General features: G+C 40.0%; 1 protein-coding gene across 1 annotated transcript in view; it reads left to right on the forward strand.

The window, feature by feature from the left end:
• Nucleotides 1-20,170, forward strand: part of LOC126191242 (leukotriene A-4 hydrolase) — a 126,972-nt gene extending 106,802 nt beyond the window's left edge. Inside the window, exon 13 of the mRNA XM_049932052.1 lies at nucleotides 19,488-20,170. Within this exon, the coding sequence (XP_049788009.1) occupies nucleotides 19,488-19,605 (118 nt within the window). The 3' untranslated portion in view covers nucleotides 19,606-20,170. The remainder of the gene's footprint in view (nucleotides 1-19,487) is intronic.
• The last annotated feature ends 2,291 nt before the right edge of the window (nucleotides 20,171-22,461 follow it).

A 22,461-nucleotide genomic window follows, 5' to 3' on the forward strand; every position in this document is an offset into this window, starting at 1 on the left:
GAACGTAAATAAATGTAATACATTTCGCATAAATAGGTTAAGGGATCCACAGTTGTTCGATTAATTTTGCACCACTTGCATATCTGCAAAGACACCTGGCCATAGATTCAAAGGAAATAGAATGAAACAATCAATAATTTTATATTCAATAATTTTACTATGAAATAAAACAAAACAATAACCAAAATAAATCCAGTCATGTAGAAAATGCAAATGACTGAAATCAAAATCTGCTGATGGGTAACATTCAGTACAGTGTTTTTCTACCTCAAGCATCCTTCATGGCTTACTGTCCAAAAGGTGGTTAAGATGCTGCTCAACCCTATTGCACTCTTCTACGGAAATCCCCCATGGCCAGCCAGTGTGTGGGGAAAGTTCCTGTGACAGTGCAATAGCAAGTTTCATTTGGTACCAAGTAAGCTCAATCAGGTTCACCTCAGTAGGCACTGCACAGGCTTTTCCATTTAGTTGATTCTTGGCTCCTGAAGGAAGGTGTTCAGAAGGTGCACTTGGTGGGACTGTGCATTATTGTCTTAAAAGATGGTGATTCACCCTTCCCTCTGCTGGATCCACAGGATTGCATGCCTGAGATGTGAACTGATACACTGCTGCCTCCACAATCTTCCATAATGATCGTCAGGTGTCATCAAATCCTGTACTCTTCAATGAAGAGAACCCATTTCCATTGACCCAGGTTCCATTTGAGATGTTCCTTTGTGCCCTTATTCACATCCTACTATGATGTTTGTAATTGACTTCATCAGACTAAATTAATTGTGTGGAGACGTGTGCATATCCTGTCAGCAACAACAGCACACAGTTCTGGTGGATTCTTTGTGTATATATGAAGACTAATTTGTGTGTAGCAGTCATTGGTTGTTGTTGTTTGCTAGGGGTGACCACTATGAGGAAGATATTCAATGTTTTTCATCTCAAGATATTGCTAGAATGCTTGAATGAAATTGGTGTGATGTGCATCAATTCAGCAGGCACTTCCTATAACCGACAACCCTTTATGGCTTTATACTGTATTACAGGCAAAACTTTCTGGTCAAAATCGAGTACTTGGGGTGGGTGCATGTCACATGTCAGCATGAAAATCCACAGCTAACTGTATCTTGAGTGGGTTAAAGACCTTAGTGATCACCTGATTATGCAAAGTGTAGAATTCTAAAATTGTGGGTATGTGTAAGACTATGCATGTGCAGAAACAGAGGGATATGTCATCATATGTTGGGCAATCACATGACTTCCACCTTTGATGTAAGTCATGGCAGTGAAGTAGTGTGTTTGTCCCAGCTGATGTGTAGAGTCAGCACAGCAAATTAGGCTGACATGGAGGCACCCCAGAATGACAGATAAGTGCTATTGCCTTTGGACCTCCCATACCACATTGAGAATGAAGATGCCCAATTTGCTGGTGTATCAACACAGGATGTCCTATGTGCCTACGATGTATGTTGTACAACTCAGCAATGGAATGTGGCATGGCAATAGTGATTGTACAATGATCCTAACCAACATGGTTGAAGATGAATGCCATGGCTCTTAAATGACAATCAGTTTCAAACCCGACAGGAATTTGTTGCACTTTCTTCTACATCTCCACGATGAGTATGCTGTGGACACTGTCATATTCAAAGATGGCAACAGCCATGTTCACAGGGCCACACTCTTATGTTTCTGCTTTGACAAACACTCAGGCAGCCTAACAGAGCCTGAGTGGCCTATTTAATCACCTGCTCTTAATTGCCTAGAAAGGTGTGGGACTATTTGGAATAGCAGGTAGAACACAGTAGTCATCCTCACAATTTAGTACCTCTGTGGGATCTAATCACCAGTGTCTTCAGCTGGATATTGTGTACCTGAAGAAACTTGTAGACAATCTTCTTTGCTGGACTAAGGCAGTGTTATGTGGTGTTAGCATGATGTTTCCTGAGAATGACTAATTTTTTGTCCATTATGCTTATTAACTGCTCAAGGATGTCCATCCCTCCAATCATTCCTCCAGGACTTTGCTTGTTATTTAAATTAGAAGGGACACCAGTATAATATTTAGTTACTGCATTCTGCAGTATCACTACCAATCTGTGGCCAAGAGGAGTGTGACCACCTAGCCTCAGAGGCCACAGTTTGATAATATAAGCAAATAGTTATATATATACTCAATGCTTTGTCTCAAAAGTAATTAGTGCCTTGTCCTGAGCATTGTTAAGTTAGTATTGCTATTATGTATATAACTTGATAGCATTCTGAATAACTCAAAACCTTTTTCATGTGTTGGGTTAGCTGTTGAAGGAACATGTATTAGGAAAGGACAGTTTTTGACTCAAAACTTACTGACAAGCTACCACAGAGATTGAGGCCAAGTCATTCACTTAAGGTGACTATAAAATTCCAAAATTCTTAGTGCTTGTTCTTGGCAATTCCATTAAACCATATGGATAATTTTCATGCTCCTTTCTTATGTGTTCTATCTTGGCAAGACTGACTTTTGTATGAATTGCAGCCTTCTGTTTGGGACTGTTAATATTAGCCAATAGTTCTTTTTGTGTTAACTCTTTAGCACAAGCTCTTATTACAGCAACAAGTGAAAGCTCTTTACTCTGAAAATACCTCTTCTTTGTATTGTGCCCATTTTCTTATGATGTAGTATGCGTATCTATCATTTCTGAATAAGTATATCACAAAATATACAAACTGAATTAACACTGATAACAGAACAACATAAATGACCACAAGCTGCACTACTCTTCTGACCAGGAGATGAACAACTGATTTTGGGTGTGTCTGTAGCGCATTTGCAGGGTTCTTCCAGGAAAGCCACTTCCCTGACCAAGAGCACTCCTCGCTCATGAGTTTACTGACAGACTATGCAAAGTTGCAAGTTTGAGTCCACTTCATCCTTTGTTTTTTAAACTGCATTAACTCTTGTCTGTTAGACGATGGGACCTCAAACATAATTTGCTTCACTTTTTAACCCATCAGCATAGCAAAAGCTTCCAGAAACATTTCTGCAAAAGAGTTTGAGATCAGAACTGAATAGGCTGAAGAATTTTCTTTTAATGCAGCAATCACAGACCACTGTCCAATGACCGCCAGACTCCAGCCAGCATCCACCCAGATGATCACACTTTGGGCACTAAAATTTTTTATTATTGCTATTTGATTTTCTGCACAAAGTAACTTTGATATATAGAGTGAACACCATGCAGCAGCACATCGGTGTGGAGTTTGCTCATGCAGCATATGTTGTGAAGAATACTTAAGTCTGTAAACTACCATCACTGTTAAATGTTGCCTGAAACAGAATTGGGTTGATGTATAAGTCCGTGATTTTTATTTTTGGCTTGTTGGTTCATAGCTCACTGTGAGTGTATTTATAAATTGTCATTTCTTACTTGGTCTAGTACTTGTCTTGCAGTTACATATTGAATTATGCATATTTGAATCTTATGAATGTTGTTTAAGCATTATAAAATAGAGTCTCAAGTGGAAGAGGGCTAAAATTTATGACGCAGTGTGCACTTTTGATGTAATATAGGGATAAAGGCAGCAGAGGTAGTTAAAAATGTGTGCCATAGTTGGGTTGATTGTTATCACAGATATCACATCAGAAAATCATTTTCTCATTTCAAGGAGAAGTGTTCAGATGTTAATGGTTTTCCACATTCAGGAAGTCCCACTAAAAGGCAAATGTGATGAACTGCAATCATTTAACCTTTGTGCAACATTTTTATTCATTGGACGAGATTCAGAAGTTGGGTGCAGGAGTACTGCATAGTCTAATTCATAGCAACAGATGCTGATGACAAATTGTGATGTCTGTATGTTAACTTCATAAGGAGAAATTAACAGCAGAGCCCTAACAAAAGATCTCGCCTCAAGCTTAGGGCAGTACGAACAGAAAATATGCTGCATCTAGTGGCACAAAAAGGATATTGTGTACTCTGAATTGCTATTCATTGCAGTTGGCGTTTGTTGCCAGCAACTGAGATGCCTTTCAGTCATGGTCTAAGAAAAACTACCAAGAAAATTGCATCAGCTGTTGCTGCTGCACAATATCACGCCTCTCGCTCTACTGATTTGACAAAAGAAGCTGTGCAGGAGCTTGTTTGGGAAGTTATCCCTCCTTGCACTTATTTTTCTGATCTGGTGGCCCCAAATATTTATCTTTATTGCTTCTTATCAAATTCCTTGTTGAACGAAAATGCACTTTAGACCTGGCTTGACAACTTTGTTAACTCCAAACCAGCCACTTTCTACAACTGTGTAATTGATAAACTGCCTAGGCATTGTCATATATGTGAGGGAATATATTTTTGATGTGGCTTTAAAATGGAAGTCTATTTTAATGTAACACAGAATATTTGTAAGGCACGTCTGCCTAAATCTTCACAAATTATTAAGACATTACACACTCTGGACTTCAAAATGCTGTATGTCTGTGTGCTGTCCTGTGTCATACTCAAGTAGTATGGAAATGTGGCAGTTGGATGTGTAAAGAAACCCAGGTAACTAATGATTGTGCCACAATTTCATTTTCACAAAACATTAAAATTATCCCAGCAGAAGCAGAAAAAGTAGAAATTGTCAAGCATTCAGTACATTTTACTCTTAGCCCCTAATTGGGTAGTGAAGGTGGTGAGGAGCTTAATTACAGAGTTTTCTTAACATTTCCTTATTAATTTTCAAACTGGCTGCCTAGAGATCTGTCACAGAAGTAGTAAAAAGCTTCTCTCCATTGAGATTGGAACCAAAAATTGATGCACCCTTTGCTTTGCAATGCAACCACAGTATCATACAGATACCAAACAACCAGGGCATTTGTCTCCCCCTCATTGCCCCAGTATCAGCTAAGACAGATAATTTGCACTGTAAAAGATGAGATTAGCTGTAGTTTCTGCATAGAACAACCTTCCTGGACTCTAAACCATTTTTTGATAACTACACTCCTGGAAATTGAAATAAGAACACCGTGAATTCATTGTCCCAGGAAGGGGAAACTTTATTGACACATTCCTGGGGTCAGATACATCACATGATCACACTGACAGAACCACGGGCACATAGACACAGGCAACAGAGCATGCACAATGTCAGCACTAGTACAGTGTATATCCACCTTTCGCAGCAATGCAGGCTGCTATTCGCCCATGGAGACGATCGTAGAGATGCTGGATGTAGTCCTGTGGAACGGCTTGCCATGCTATTTCCACCTGGCGCCTCAGTTGGACCAGCGTTCGTGCTGGACGTGCAGACCGCGTGCAGTCCCAAACATGCTCAATGGGGGACAGATCCGGAGATCTTGCTGGCCAGGGTGGTTGACTTACACCTTCTAGAGCACATTGGGTGGCACGGGATACATGCGGACATGCATTGTCCTGTTGGAACAGCAAGTTCCCTTGCCGGTCTAGGATGTACCGTGCACTATTCAGTGTCCCCTCGACGATCACCAGTGGTGTACGGCCAGTGTAGATCGCTCCCCACACCATGATGCCGGGTGTTGGCCCTGTGTGCCTCGGTCGTATGCAGTCCTGATTGTGGCGCTCACCTGCATGGCGCCAAACACGCATACGACCATCATTGGCACCAAGGCAGAAGCGACTCTCATCGCTGAAGACGACACGTCTCCATTCGTCCCTCCATTCACGCCTGTCGCGACACCACTGGAGGCGGGCTGCACGATGTTGGGGCGTGAGCGGAAGACGGCCTAACGGTGTGCGGGACCGTAGCCCAGCTTCATGGAGACGGTTGCGAATGGTCCTCGCCGATACCCCAGGAGCAACAGTGTCCCTAATTTGCTGGGAAGTGGCGGTGCGGTCCCCTACGGCACTGCGTAGGATCCTACGGTCTTGACGTGCATCCGTGCATCGCTGCGGTCCGGTCCCAGGTCGACGGGCACGTGCACCTTCCGCCGACCACTGGCGACAACATCGATGTACTGTGGAGACCTCACGCCTCACGTGTTGAGCAATTCGGCGGTACGTCCACCCGGCCTCCCGCATGCCCACTATACGCCCTCGCTCAAAGTCCGTCAACTGCACATACAGTTCACGTCCACGCTGTCGCGGCATGCTACCAGTGTTAAAGACTGCGATGGAGCTCCGTATGCCACGGCAAACTGGCTGACACTGACGGCGGCGGTGCACAAATGCTGCGCAACTAGCGCCATTCGACGGCCAACACCGCGATTCCTGGTGTGTCCGCTGTGCCGTGCGTGTGATCATTGCTTGTACAGCCCTCTCGCAGTGTCCGGAGCAAGTATGGTGGGTCTGACACACCGGTGTCAATGTGTTCTTTTTTCCTTTTCCAGGAGTGTAGATATCCAACTTAAGTGCAAATCACTATGATTATTCAGTGAAAATGACAAGAAAATTTCAAATGAATCCTGTGCCATCAAGAAAGTAAATTGACAGTCACAGAGTTGCCAAACATATTATGTGTTTTTTCCAAGTCTAGGATACACTAGTGACAGGAAAAATACGCTTTCACAGCTGATGTATTACTTTAGTGGGCTCAGAAGTGCTTTTTGCAGTGACCTCAAGATACTAAAGCAAGTCTCGAAGAGGTCATCAGTGACACATGTTAGGGGTTAGTTCATCATCTGGAGGTGTGTCGGGATGGGAAAACTTGTGGAAGTCATGCATTTTGTTTTGGCCTTGAAATGTTTAATTCGTTGCTGTCCCACAACTAAATTTGTTGCTTTGCCATTTAGTGATTTCTCACTGACTTTATGAAGTCTGGCCATGTCAGTTGTGAGATAGCTAGTCTTCAAGTCTGTTTGTCATTCTGATTTTGCTGTATTTGTGAAACCCCAAATTTTTCAGTTGAAGGAACTTTGGTGAGCAATAAGATATGGAGAAAAGTGAATGTGCCCAAGAGCTCTCTGTGGGATCTGTTTTCTCGGTTTGGGACATGTCAAACACTTCCAAGGATTGAAATCAAACAACTTTGTTTACCTGCCAGTGGTAAGCCTTGTTGCAATCTCTCTTCAACAAGGAGTTTAGTTAAAACCAAGAACTATATTCACATAACATAAAATTAGGCTCTGCTTAGGATCATACTTTATGAGAAATTGTCAGCTCAGGGAGGAAGTGGGGGGGGGGGGGGGGGGGGCTGTGATAGTTTGTTACTCAGGTTTATCGCCTCCACAATGATCTGTCAAGTCTGCTGTGGGAGAAATTTAATCGTGTATAGAAAGATGTAGCATATGGCATATTCCTGTGAATAACTAGCCTATGATTGGTCTATGCTATTTGTGGGATGCAGGATGTAGATGCTTTCACAAACTGTTGAGCAGTTTTTCTCTGGAAGAAATTCAGTTTAGGTTTTAATCTGACTGACAACAACTGTGTTGCATCATGGTGATGGTTTGACATTATAAACATACTGTAAATTTGGAAGTATCAGCAGTGATTATTTTTTAATTGGTATGAATAGAGTTACTTTTCATTCTTGTGATTACTGTAGACTGAATGACAGTTTTGTTAAACAATGACATATTCAAGACTTTACTGTTGTTGTATTGTGTTCCTTTTTACATTCCTTGCATACATTTCCTTGTGTCTTTTTAAGACGCTTTTTTTCAGTCATTGTGCATTGTTTACTTTTTTTACCAGTACTGTGTTCCTCTGTTTTGGTGGTAGTGCCAGTGACAATATTCATAAGAAATCTGTAATAATCAAAATATGTATTACCTACTCATAATGTTGACAGTCTAACAACTAGAGATGCTCCAAAAAAGTGAATTCTGTCTGGTGAATGAGCTTACCAGTTAGCATTCCACTTAAGGAAGAAAATCAAAAATATTTGTGACAGTTATTCATTTACTATATCTAGCTTGCAGTCATTGCATTTGAATCTTACTAGTAATTATGCTCTAGTGCCTAAGCTTAGTTACAGAATGAACAACCATGTCTTTGTGATGCAAGCTGTAACCCTTACTTCCGAGCCTGCTCTAGCGACACTCCATGTGTAGAAATGTATTCTTCCTGCCGCTCGTATGACCTAGACTAGGCAATAGTGCAGAATATCTTTGACAACTCTTTGATCACCGAGGTTTCCTGGATGGCAAGGAATTACCTGCTGGTTTCACTTGATATCTTATTATCATTTCTTTTGAATAAGCTGAGTAATTTTCACTGAAAGTGTGATATTTAGATGATAAATTAAAGTTTTTGAATCCAGAAAGGTTGATCCATACACAATCTACATCAAATCTTCTATGTTGCAAATTATTTGTGTCATATATTACTAAGGCAGTGACAGTGGAATGAATGCAGCAGGGGCACTAGCTAAGCCACTTTGAGAAGTGAATGCTGCCATAGGATCCTTCAATACCTCTTTCAGCATTTTACATATCCTCTAACTGAACTACAAGCTGTTAGACAGAAAATCAGCAAGGAACTCTTAGGAAGTCTTTTCCTTCATAAGTCTTCTCATGACCTCAGTTATTTATTCCATAGAGCTGAAGATTAAAAAAGTATGGAAGTCTAGAACTGGCAGTTTCCTGCTTGGGTTGACATAAGTCTTACTTTTTTGTGAATAGAGAATTTGATCGTCTAACCTGTAGCATCAAATAATTTGTTAACTGTTTTTTTTTGTGTGTGTGTCTGTGTTCAGTACCATGATTAATTGATATTTCTGAAATAATATCTAAGTAATCCACTGGATTATGTAGACACAGACTATATTTAGATCAAATTATACAATATCTTACTAATATGTGAAATGTGGGTAGGGGCCTCTTATACACACTTTTTATTTAATAAAATTAGACTTTCAGCATAAGATTATCCTGATAAATTGCAATTAACTTGCATTAGAATAGTGCATGTTCCTGTCTGACAATGGTTTGGGTAGTTTTTCTTATTCATTGCCTGCAGAAATTTACTGTTTATAAGTTAAAGATGGCAAGCCAAGTCTGAAATGGCTTCTTGACTGGAAAGGAATTTCCTTGATGTCCTTTCCAAAAGAAGCAAAAGAGGAAAATATATGACTGCACAAAATTGGAAGAAAAAGTTCGGTGAGAGATGACTTCCCAAACACACTGCTGAGTAGTTTCTTTTGTGAAATTAGTGTCATTGTGCATTGTGCAGTAGCTACAGTTCATGCAGTGTTCTTGATCGTTTTTCTTGTATTGGAACAGCAAAGGCATCTCAGTTTCTAGCAACAAATGTCAGCTGCTGTGCTTACACTCCTGGGGTGCAGTTTGTAGTACACATCATCATCATCATCATCATCATCATCATCATCATCTTTGTGCCACCAAGTGCAAAATGTTATCTTTGAAGGACATATACTGCTCTTTGCTTGAGATGTTTTTTGTTAAGTCTGAGCCATTAATTTCATTTTATGAAGTTAACAGAAAATCACAATATCTCATTACAGTAACAATAAAAGCATAGCAACGCCCCTGAGCCAACTGACAATATTCAAGCAAAAATACTTGCTGCTTTGAATTGGGGCATACACTATTCCTGCGACAGTCCAGAATCTTACCCATTGGACGCAGATGTTGCAAAAAGGTTAAATAGTCGTGGGTCATACCATTTTCCAAGTATTGGGCACACTGACATTGAGCATCATTGATTAAAGTTTCTAAATGGTCTTCATCAAAGCCCTCAGGCCTCCCTGAATGTGAAAAATCATTCATATCAGAACAGTCCTCCTTGAAAAAAGAAAACAATTTTCTGGCTTGATTTCTCCAATAGTACTCTCTGCACAAATGGCATATATGTTTCGAGCTGCCTTCACCCCAAAAGCGAGGAAAATGTTAGACCTCCTTCCAGTTGACAATATTTTATAATGCTGAAACAATGTTCACGGGGTTCAAGTATACAAAATTCAATGTGTAACTGCAAAGCAAATACTAAACCTTCAAATAAGAAGTGACAATTGATAAATACACTTACAGCAACTTAAGTGTCAATAGACCAAACGTATGTTACAACCTACACACCAACCCAATTTTGTATTAGGTAACTTACCTAACCCCTCCCCCCCCCCCTCCTCCTCGCCCCCCACCCTACCCCCTGCCCCCTCCCCATGAACGATACAGATAACCATACTGTAGGTGCAACCACAACAGAGGGGTATCTGTTGAGAAGTCAGACAAATGTGTGGTTCCTGAAGAGGTGCAGCAGGCTTTTCAGTAGTTGCAGGGGCAACAGTCTGGATGATTGACTGATCTGCCTTTGTAACATCGACCAAAATGGCCTTGCTGTGCTGGTACTGTGAGCGGCTGAAAGCAAGGGGAAACTATAGCCGTAATTTTTCCCGAGGGCATGCAGCTCTACGTGTGGTTAAATGATAATGACATCCTCTTGGGTAAAATATTCCGTAGGTAAAATAGTCCCCTATTCGGATCTACTGGAGACTACTGAGGAGGACATCGTTATCAGGAGAAACAAAACAGGCTTTCTATGGATCCAAGTATGAAATGTCAAATCCTTAAATCGGGCAGGTAGGTTAGAGTTTGATATAGTGGGAATTAGTGAAGTTCGGTGGCAGGAGGAACAGGACTGCTGGTCAGGTGAATACAGGGCTATAAATATAAAATCAAATAGGAGTAATGCAGGAGTCAGTTTAATCATGAATAAAAAAATAGGAACATGGATAAGCTGCTATGAACAGCATAGTAAATCTATTATTGTAGCCAAGAGGGACATGAAGCCCACACCCACCACAGTAGTACAAGTTTATATGCCAACTAGCTCTGCAGATGAGGAGGAGATTGAGGAAATGTATGATGCGACAAGAGAAATTATTCAGATAGTTAAGGTAGACAAAAATAAGGAAGAGAAGGAAAAGTAATAGGAAAATATGGACTGGGGGAAAGGAATGGAAGACGTAGCCGACTGGTAGAATTTTGGACAGGGCATAACTTAATCATAGCTAACTCTTGCTTTAAGAATCATGAAAGGAGGTTGTACATGTGGAAGAGACCTGGAGACATCAGAAAGTTTCAGATTGATTATATAACAGTAAGACAGAGATTTAGGAACTAGGTTTTAAATTGTAAGCCATTTCCAGGGGATGATGTGGACTCTGACTACAGTTTACTGTTTATGGCCTGCAGATTAAAACTGAAGAAACTCAAAAAAGGCAGGATTTTATGGAGATTGGACCTGGATAAACTGAAAGAACCAGAGACTAGAGAGTTTCAGAGGGAGCATTAGGGAACGATTGACAAGAACAGGAGGAAGGACAACTGTAGAAGAAGAATGTGTAGCTATGAGAGATGAAATAGTGAAAGCAGCAGAGGATAAAGTAGGTAAAAAGATGAGGGCTATTAGAAATCCTTGGGTAACAAAAGAGATATTGAATTTAATCAATGAAAGGAGAAAACATAAAAATGCAATAAATGAATCAGTCGAAAGGGAATACAAACGTCTAAAAAATGAGATCAACAGGACGTGCAAAATGGCTAAGCAAGAATAGCCAGAGGACAAATGTAAGGGTGCGGAAGCTTATCTCACTAGGGATAAGATAGATTCTCCCCACAGGAAAATTAAAGAGACCTTTGGAGAAAAGAGAACCGCATGTATGAATATCAAGAGCTCAGATGGAAAGCCAGTCCTAAGCAAAGAAGGAAAAGCAGAAAGGTGGAAGGAGTATATAGAGGGTCTATACCAGAGAGATGTAAGTGAGGGCAGTATTATGGAAATGGAAGATGACCTAGATGAAGATGAAAAGGAAGATATGATTCTGCACAGAGAATTTGACAAAACACTGAAAGACTTAAGTCAAAACAAGGCCCTGGGAGTAGACAACATTCTGTTAGAGCCACTGATAGCCTTGGGAGAGACAGCCCTAACAAAACTCTTCCATCTGGTGATCAAGATGGACGAGACAGGCAAAATACATTCAGACACCAAGAAGAATATAATAATTCCAATTCCAAAGAAAGAAGGTGCTGACAGATATGAAAATTAACGAACTGTCAGTTTAATAAGTCACAGTTGCAAAACACTAACACAAACCCTTTACAGAAGGGAAAAACTGGTAGAAGCTGACCTTAGGGAAGATCAGTTTGGATTCAGGAGAAATGTAGGAACACATGAGGCAATACTGCCTTCTCATAGAAGATAGGTTAAAGAAAGGCAGACCTACATTTATACCATTTGTAGACTTAGAGAAAGCTTTTGACAATGTTGACTGGAATGCTCTCTTTCAAATTTTAAAGGTGTCAGGGGTCAAATACAGGGAGCGAAAGGTTATACAGAAACCAGATGGCAGTTATAAGAGTCGAGGGGGCATGAAAGGGAAGCACTGGTTGGGAAGGGAGCGAGACAGGGTTGTAATCTATTCCCGATGTTATTCAATCTGTATATTGAGCAACCAGTAAAGGAAACAAAAGAAAAAAATCTGAGTAGGAATTAAAGTCCAGGGAGAAGAAATAAATACTTTGAGATTTGCTGATGACATTTTAATTCTGTCAGAGACAGCAAATGACTTGGAAGAGCAGGTTAATGGTATGGACAGTGTCTTGAAAAGAGGATATAAGATGAACATCAACAAAAGCAAAATGAGGATAATGGAATGTGGTTTAAATAAATCAGGTGATGCTGAAGGGATTAGATTAGAAATGAGACACTTAAAGTAGTAGATGAGTTTGGTATTTGGGAAGCAAAATAAATGATGATGGTCAAAATATGGAGGATATAAAATGTAGACTGGATGGCAAGAAAATCGTTTCTGAAGAAGAGAAATTTGTTAACATCAAGTATAGATTTAAGTGTGAGAAAGTCCTTTCTGAAAGTATTTGTATGGAGTGTAGCCATGTGTGGAAATGTAACATGAACAATAAACGGTAGACAACAAAAGAATAGAAACTTTTGAAATGTGGTGCTACAGAAGAATGCTAAAATTTAGGTAGGTAGATTACGTAACTAATGAGGTGGTACTGAATAGAATTGGGGAGAAGAGAAATTTGTGGTACAACCGGACTAGAAAAAGGGATCGGTTAATAGTACACATTCTGAGGCATCAAGGGATCACCAATTTAGTACTGTAGGGAAGTGTGGGGAGTAAAAAAGGCCAAGAGATGAATCCAGTTAGCAGATTCAGAAGGATGTAGGTTGCAGTAGTCAGTCGGAGATGAAGAGGCTTGCTCAGGATAGAGTAGTGTGAAGACTTGCATCAAACCAGTCTTTGGACTGAAAGTACAACAACCACAACAACAACTTACCTGTGGTGGTAGTTTATACATACATATACCACAGGCTGACGCCTTGCTGATGCACCTGTATTTATGATAGTTTACACACTTAAATATTCCTCAAGTCATAAGCTGGGTGAGCAGCTTCACATCGTTACATTACTGCATGATATTCACAATCTGGTTATTGAAATTATTTTGCATAGAAAATCAAACTACATTAATAAACAATTTTATGTTTGCCACTGAAACATGGCCAAGGTGTACCACAATCAGCTGATCAGATGCCAGCTGACTGTGGCCAACAGCAAATTACGAGAGGTCTATAACCACTGTATAGCAAGGAAACTTTTGAATATAAATTGTTCTGATCTTGATGCAGCCATGAGCTCTTTCATGGGAATGTTCCTGGATGGTTTGCTGCTACTGATGGGTTATAAAGTGAAGTAAATTATGTCAGATGTTCCATCGTGTAGCAGACAGATGAAATGCAATTTTAAAAATAAAAGAAGTAGACTTGAACTTGTGACTTTGCACCTACTCTGTGTGACTTACCACTACACCATGAGCAGATTCAGCACTGTTGCACAAGAGCAGACGGCAACACACCTTCCAGAAAGTTCCATATTTTACAATGTTGTTGCCAGTTGCAGGTGACCGGACTTAGAATTCTGAGGGACGGCTAGTTTTATTGATACATTACCTGAACGACTTGCACTTAGACACTGGGCAGCCACCGCAGAGAGTATGTCAGAGTTTTCAGTTAGTGAAAGCCCTAGATAGAAATGCCCAGATATTGCCGCATTTAGTTTTCAGATAACATTGCCAAATGTCCACTACTAGTATAAGGGGCAGCCAAATGACAATGAGGCATGGGTGTTGGTAATGCAGGTAGGAGTGTTTATAGAACTGCCCTCTATTGGGAACCAGGAAGGAACAGCATGAATGTTCACTGCTGTGCCATTTACCTGGTATACTTGACATGAGGTCAGTGAATCGAAGGAACAGCAAGGCATAGTGCAGTTTTTGGCTGCAGAAAGAGGCCATATGTCTGCTGTTATGTCAAACACAGCATGTTGCGTGTACATGTGTTTGCATTGATTAAACAATTTCGAAAAGGTTGGGTGTCATTGAAAGACAGCAGTCAGCCAGGACAGGCACATTGTGTCATTACCCCTTCTGTCGTTGCTGCAGTGGATGCTGCCATGAAAAAGGACCGATGGCGGGTGGTGGAAGACATTTGGCTCATGCAGAGCATCAATCACAGCACCACACACATCATCATGACAGAGCATTTGAAGTTCATCAAAACCTGTTGTATGTGTGCACATTTTTGTGAGCACGCATCAGTGGGTTTCCCACAGCCTGACAGAAGAGCAGATGTTGAACAGAACATTGATATCACTGCAGCATCTGGAATGGTAGAATCACAGTGAAGAATACTGTTTCCTGTACTGTATTATTGTGAGATATGAAACATGGTGTCATCATTTTCAGCTGGAGAGCAAGTGTCAGAGTCAACAGTGGAAGCATATGGAGGACATACAGTCCCAATCTCTCTCCATGCGATTTCCATTTTTGGAGCCCTGAAGAAAGACATTTGTGGCTTTAAATTTCATTCAGACAGAGAGGTGCATGCCTACATACAATCATGCTTCTATAAGCAACCTCAAACATTTTTCCATGAAGGCATTAACTATCTTGTCTGACAGTGGGATAAATGTATTAACAGTTATGGCGATTACTTTTGAAATAATAATAATAAACAGTTTACTTACTTTTTCCCAACTGTCTTATTTTCATTTCACTGCCCCTTATACATTGACTATTGTTAAGATTCCATAACTGTCATCAGAAAAGGCCACAATTGCCTATAACAAGGTCTTAGTGGCACTGGTTTGCCATTGCTTCCCTTTGGTCTCTATGCAAGATGTACTAGATTTGTGGATGGCTCCAAGTGATTATGAAAGTGAAGCACTGTCTGGGGGGGGGGGGGGGGGGGGGGGGGGTACTTGGAGAGGAAGTCCATGGACAGTTTATAACTCATTTCTTTCAAATGTACAAAACATTACTTTCATCTCCACACCACTCAACTTGCAGAACACTGTTTTAAAGTTTTATATTCAATTCTGGAGATTAGTGCAGTATTTAATGTGTGTCATAGGTATGTCACAATGTCTTCTCTAGTTCTAGACCTATATCACCACAGTAGATAAGAATAATTTTTCCATGGAACTGTAAATATGTGAGACAAAGGTTTTAAACCTTTGCCTATGGAAGACTTACAAGAATAGCTAATGTATCCCAGATGTGGGTGACTGCCACAGGAGTACTGTATAATATTTAAAACTTATAATTGGTTATTGCTTAGCTGCAGCTGACTTTAATGTCTGATAGTGGTGTTGGTTATGGATTCCAACATTTATAATTTCGTGTAAACTAAACATATGAAATTTCGTATCAAGCTGTATTCTAAAGAATTAAACAGCTTTTCTTGGCTTCACACATTTGGCTCAAATACTCTGGCTAAGGTTTGCACTATGAAAGTGTATGAATATGTCACACCTGAAAACAAATCACATGTGAATGTGAATAAATATTTGAATGCTTCGTTTTGTGTGAATGTACTGATAAAATTCTCTTTGGCTTCAAGTGCTTGAAAATGCATGACCTTTCAGCTGAGTACTCCTGAGCTGTTGTCCAGTGGTGACTGTCTTGTGATTGCTGTTGACTTCATTAATAGCCATTTTTATTGAGGGTGTTTTCAGAAACTTTTATGATGCTATCCCAAAAACCACATGTCTGTATAACAATACATATTTCGTCAAATGCAGTTTGGTTCCTTTTTCAGAGCATGCTTTGCTACTGCTGATTTCTTGGGATACCATAGGCAGAAGCACCTCTCATATTATGTACGCTGTCTCTCAGCAGTCTGTCCAACATAAGACACTCCACAGCCAGGTGGTATTCTGTACACTGCTGGCATTCTGAGACCTACATCACCTTTCACAGGCCTCCTGAAATGTCAGAATTTAACTGGAGCCCTGTCTCTTTAGGAGCCGGCTAATCTTTCCTGTTATTGAGCTATAGAATGGCAGAAACGCAAGCTTCTTTGTGTCACTAGCAGAACAAGTCGGTCATTTAACCGTTTTCTCTGAAAACTTTCTGTAAGTGGCTCAGTGCTTTTGGTAGGTTTTCAGCACATGAAATAGCTTCTGCTCAATGTACGAAGATCCTCAGAACAGAATGTTTCTGTGCTGAGTGGTGGTAGCTGGCAGTGTGCAGGTATTGGTGCATGTGGGTGGGGTTTTGGGATACCACTGTGGCTGGGACACCCATTTGCTTTTTTTTAGACGAGGACATCAAGGAATAGCGAGGCACCATCTATCTCCACCTTCATCATGAATTTGTTGATGACATCCAAGCACTCTTCCAATTTTTTATGTACATGAGGCCAGATAACTAATGTGTCATCAACATAAAGATAAAAACAATGCCTTGCATGAACCAAGGCCATGGGATACCTTCAGAGTATTCCATAAACAAGTCGGCTATAATTGGAGCTAATGGTCTTACCATCTGGTTAAAATATTCTCCACATCCAAAAAATACAATATCATCAGAGTGGGCATAAACAAGTTCACAATAATGTTGTCAATTAACTGGAAGATCGGATCTTTAGTGTCTTTGATGGGAACGCATGTGAATAATGAGACTACATCAAAGGTGACCATCATATCTCCTTCTTCAAGACACAGGCATTTTTAATTCATCTAATGAAGTCAGTCATATTCTTGATATGGTGCACACACTGATCACTGTGCAGAGTAAGGATGCTGGCCAGATATATTGCAAATGTGTAAGATGGTGACCTCGTGGTGCTCCTCCCTCAACCCCCTCCACACCTACATTTTGTAGCCTTCCAGAAAGGATGACACAGTGCTTTAGTCCACTGCGAGCGTCATTGGATCACCAAGGTACAGACTTGCAAAACATCTGGCAAACATCCTTACTTTTCATGCTAGTATCTGCGGGCAACACATCAAGAACACAACCGACTTCATCAGCTGAATTAAATTCCTGCATCTTGGAGAAGATATGATGTGGTCTCTTTATTCACACATTTCTATCAATGACGCTGTAGATCTACTATGCCAGTTTCTTATGACACTGTTATTGATTTATTTAAGCGCACACTGACATATTTTTTTACAGTGGAGAATATTTTAAACAGGCAGACGGCATCACAATGGGAAGCCCATAAGCTATTGTTACAGCTGAACTGTTTATGGACTACTGTGAGGACATCGCCTTGGACACGTCTCCTGCAAGGCCTAGTTGCTTCTGTTGTTACATCAGGGACACAGTCATTGTCTGGCTCATGGATGTGAAAAGCTGGAAGAGTTCTTGAACAACATCAACATTATCCTTGAGCACATCAGATTCATGATGGATGTGTAGGTGGATGGTGTCTTGCTATTCCTCAACATCCTTGTCTCAAGAAAAGCAAATGGAGATTCAGCCACAGTGTTTACAAAAACCACACCCAAATGGGCCAGCAGCCGCTTAGCACAAGTTACCACCATCCAGCACAGTGCTGTAAACCTGCGGAAAGAACTGAACCACATAAAAAAAGTTTTCAGAGATGGCTACAACAATCGGCAAATTTCACAAGCTATTTCACCCAAGACTCGTGAGCAGAAAGTCATTGAGGAGACCTTGAAGAAACTTGTGTTTTTCCCACTCTGTGACTCAGTAACAGGATAGATTATCTGGCTCCTAAAAGGGACATAAAATTGATTCAGTCTTAAGGCCTCTGGCAAAAATTCAACAACTCATGAGACCTGTGAAAGATGATGTAAGGTGCAGAATGCCAGGAATATACAGAATGCAGTGTGGGTGCAGACAATTTTATATTGGACAAATTGTGTGCACTGTTGAACAGTGACTTATAGAACATGAGAGGCATATCTGCCTACAGCATCCCAAGAATTCAGCAATAGTAGAGCATGCTCTTGAAAATAGTCACCGAATTGCATTCAATTAAACATCTGTTATTAAATGGACAAATGGTTTCTGGAATAGCAGCATGAAGTGACTGAGATAAAAATTTATGAAAATAATCTCAAAAAGACAACAATAAGCAGTTAAGCACAGGTTGGAACTCTGCCATCAGAAGATGGAAATGGGTGCGGCAATTTTGCCATCAAAACTTTACGTTATATGGTAATGACCTGGTCGCCAGTGATGCCACAGGCAGTGATACTGTATAAGGACAAAAGCAGCAAACACATGACAGGCACCACTTGACAATGGCCAAGTAGTACTTGGTTGGCTCGTGGATTTGATACCACTTTGCGCTGCTGGTAGCCCAGTATAATTTTATCCACGTAAATATTATCAGTAAACATATACCACTACTAACAAAAGCTGAAGGAAAAGAAAAACTTGAGAGATGATAAATGTCGAGTTTGTTGAAATGCTCAATATGCATGTCTTGAAGAGTGGTGTGACAATACAGAACTCAGGACGTAGCCACCATATCACATGCCAAAGTCAGCAGGTTAATTACAGTGGATAGTGTTGTGTTGTATGCAGTGGCGGATACATATGGGAGGGGGGGTGCCCCGCCCCCCTCCTTACAGGGCCGTCCACATTGCCATCCGCCCCCCCCCCCCCCCCACCAGTCAGCCCGCACGCTATTTGTTCTTTTTCTTTTGTCAGTTGACTTGACTGAATCGAGTTATCAAGTAGTTGTACTTCCCTATGTAGCAATGCACGTCCGCGTCATTGTATTTTATATTTTTCTGTCTGGCACATAGACAGCTAACACATATCTACGAGAAAAGTCACAGCCATTCTAGTGATCTTGATATGTTATTCTGTGTGGCATTTGTTCGAGAAAAGTCACGAATATTCTACTGTTTTCTTGTACAGAGAACCTTCGATACGTAGCATTATAAATACGGACTATTCGCCAAATAGGAAGCTAGTTTACATTCAGAAGCAGAAATATTAAGACTGAAGAATAGGCACATAGAACTCATAATTTAAGGAAGAGAACCACAACTGCAACTTTTTTATATCATAAGATGGCATTATCTTGTATATGTATATAGTCACTTTAAATAAAATTTCTTAAACTTTGCATGTGACTTGATTATTTTTTATTACAGTAAAAGTAAAGGTAGCTCAAGATATCTTTAGTGCCCACTCCTTGAGGTTTTTCTGTATCCACCACTGGTTGAATGACATTGCAAGTAGTAATATTTTCCTTATTCAACAGCAATTTTTAGTGACTAATGTAAAAAATTTGTTTCAGGGAGTTATATGCATGGGATGAAGCCAGGGAAGCAGCCATCTCATCATATAAAGCACATGCTTCCAGCATGATGTATGTCTCTGCTTATACAGTTGGCAAAGATCTCCATCTCAACTGAACTAATAACAAACTGCTTGGGTACTACTTTGGAGCATTTTAATACCTGTTCAGTATATTAAAATCTGTAAACCACTCTGACAGTGGATTTGATTACATATAATAAATAAAAAAAGTAACAACAAAAATCTTTCATGTCCACATTATAAAGCAAAGTAAGGTTGTTTGTCACTTAAAGAGATATAAATTTATTTTTAAGAATCACGATGATCTAAAGTAGCTGGTGCACCTGATTCATCAGACACAGCATCTGAGACCAATAAAATAATTTTGAAGGCGAGTTTTGGAAAAGAATGAAACTCATCAGTATTCTGACAGTATGAAAAGGAGAAGAGCATTAATCTGTGAAGATATTTTTATGTGACAGAAGAAAATGCACTAAATGTTTTGGGCCCTTACATTTAAAGCTGCAGCCTTTTTTGCATTTACAAGCATCCCAGAGCAAGAATATATCTCTAATAAATCTAAGTTAAGTGAATACTGATTCTTCATTATAGTGTTTCACATATTTGATATAGGCCACCTATAAATGTAATTTTGTGCTCAAATTCTTTATAATAATTACATGCCATTTCATAAAGATTTTTTCAGTGAAAATGTGTACATAACTTATAATAATCAGAAATGAGCCTGCACAGTTTCCTATTGTCCTTCCTGAAAGTCAAATCTAATCTGGCAGCAGCACAGAAAGAATTAAAACAACCAAGATGTGACAGTAAGTTTAGGAACAGGGTAGGTGAGTGAACTGTGGGTCAAGGCTGTCAAATCCAGAAAGATGTTTAGAGATACTGCCAACTTTGGTAGTTTTAGTGTAGTTGTCTTCAGCAGCAGCAGTGCTCTGGAGAGTATTGGCAACAGTATGTAGGCAACAAGCAGTTCAGGAAACAAAACAAAAAAAAAAAGTGCAAGTTAAGGCTAATAGTAGTCAGAACATTAAAAAGATAATGAAGATCTTCTTGCTAGCAAGTAGCTGAGAGAGGGGTATGTCGGAACTAGTAAAGAAGTACCACATATGCTTAAGTGAAGTGCAGGGCTCAGCAATGTCTCCCATGATTTAGATTCTCTGGGAAAAGACCTTAGTTAAGAAGATCATGTCGTAATCTGTAGAGGAAAAAGGAAAAGGGGGGAGGGGGGCAGCAGCCGAGGCAGTACAGTAATAGTTTGCATTGTAACCTCGATTTTACAACTGAGTATGACATGAGGCACATCACTAAGAGGTGCTTTTTTAATCAGTCACCAAGACTCAATGTCACAGGGAGCACTTTCAAAGATGTCCAGTGCAGCCCTGGACAAAACATCAAGAACCATAAAGTTTTTTCAACCACAGCCGTACAACCCAGAAGACTCAACAGAACCATGATATCCAGTCGTGAAAGCCCACATTGTATGAACATCACTGTGAATTGCTATTCACAGTAATGAGAAGAAATTAAAGGAAAGGAAGACTGAGTTTAACGTCCCGTCTCCATTGAGGCCATTAGAAATGGAGCACAAGCTCAGATTGTGTCAAGAATGGGGAATGAATTGGGTCATGCCATGTCAAAGGAACCATTCTGGCATTTGCCTAGAGCAATTTAGGGAATTATGGAAAACCCAAATCTGGATGGCTGGACATGGGTTTAATCGTCGTCCTCCCAAATTCGAGGTCAGTGTGCTAACCCCTGTGCTACCTTGCTTGATATGTGAAGAAATTGTACCACTCTTAGGACAATAAGACAAGCCTAAAATGAAGTGTTCTGTTGAACGTGTAAATCTAGAGCTTCAAGAGTTACCATACCACGTATGGCAAGACCTGCATCTCAGTGTTTGCAGTAAGAGGTTTTTGCACAAATAATTTCCATGTAATAAGAGCACTAGGTTTTAATTCCTGCCATTTCTAATGATTCCAAGCCTTCTTGAGCCTAACAGCTTAAGAAAAAGAGAGCTTTTGCATAGCAATAATGCAATGGAAGAAACTCAGTGGAGAAACAAAGAAACAACAGCTTGGAATGCACAAAGGTAACAATTGTGATGCATTTGGACGTAAAACATAAGAAGCCTATTAAATGAGGAGGGTAAGCTTCTGATATTATTACAGGAAACTGAAAAATATAAAGGTATTTCTATGGATGTTCATTCCATCATAGAACATTATTTGGAAGTCACAGAAATTACACTGATTCACCTAGATGGATACAAGTTAGTATACCCTAAGTCGAAAAGAGTACCATAATGCACTGAACAATTCTTTAAGTGTTGTACTTCAGTAATGAGCTTTGAAACATACATGATAGAAGTATACAGACTTCCAGTAAGAATTGTTTTAAACCTAGTCAGGTGATTTGATATAATATTATTAAGATTTACGGTATACTACCAATTATTCAGGGTAATGTAGGGTGGAAGATGCACAAATAATTGATAAACATAAATCGTCAAGATATTTTCTTACATGTATTCTTCATTCACAAGTTTATGAAGTTTTGCACGTAGGTACTGCAGACTGATTTATTTCTTAAGATAGTGTGTGATGTTGGCCTGCTTCTCTCGGCTACTTGCTAGCAAGAAGACCTTCATTATCTTTTTAATGTTCTGACTACTATTAGCCTTAACTTGCACTTTTTTCTTCTTATACTTTTAGTGCCCCAAATAGTCTGCATTCCTGTACCAAAACCAGCACTTAGTTTTGCAGTAGTTTTCCCATTCTCAGACCTTTCAAATAATTGCAATTTTTAATGTCAACACGTTTCTTTTAAATTGCTTTGTTGACACATTCCAATTAACATCAGAAAACTGAGCGTGTTTTCGATTTACACAGAACAGGCTGGCTGATAACAATGGAAATGGTGCTCTGTCGTTATGTGGCCGTCGTGTAAAC

The sequence above is a fragment of the Schistocerca cancellata genome, chromosome 6 (assembly GCF_023864275.1).
Source record: "Schistocerca cancellata isolate TAMUIC-IGC-003103 chromosome 6, iqSchCanc2.1, whole genome shotgun sequence".
Lineage (NCBI taxonomy): Eukaryota > Metazoa > Arthropoda > Insecta > Orthoptera > Acrididae > Schistocerca > Schistocerca cancellata.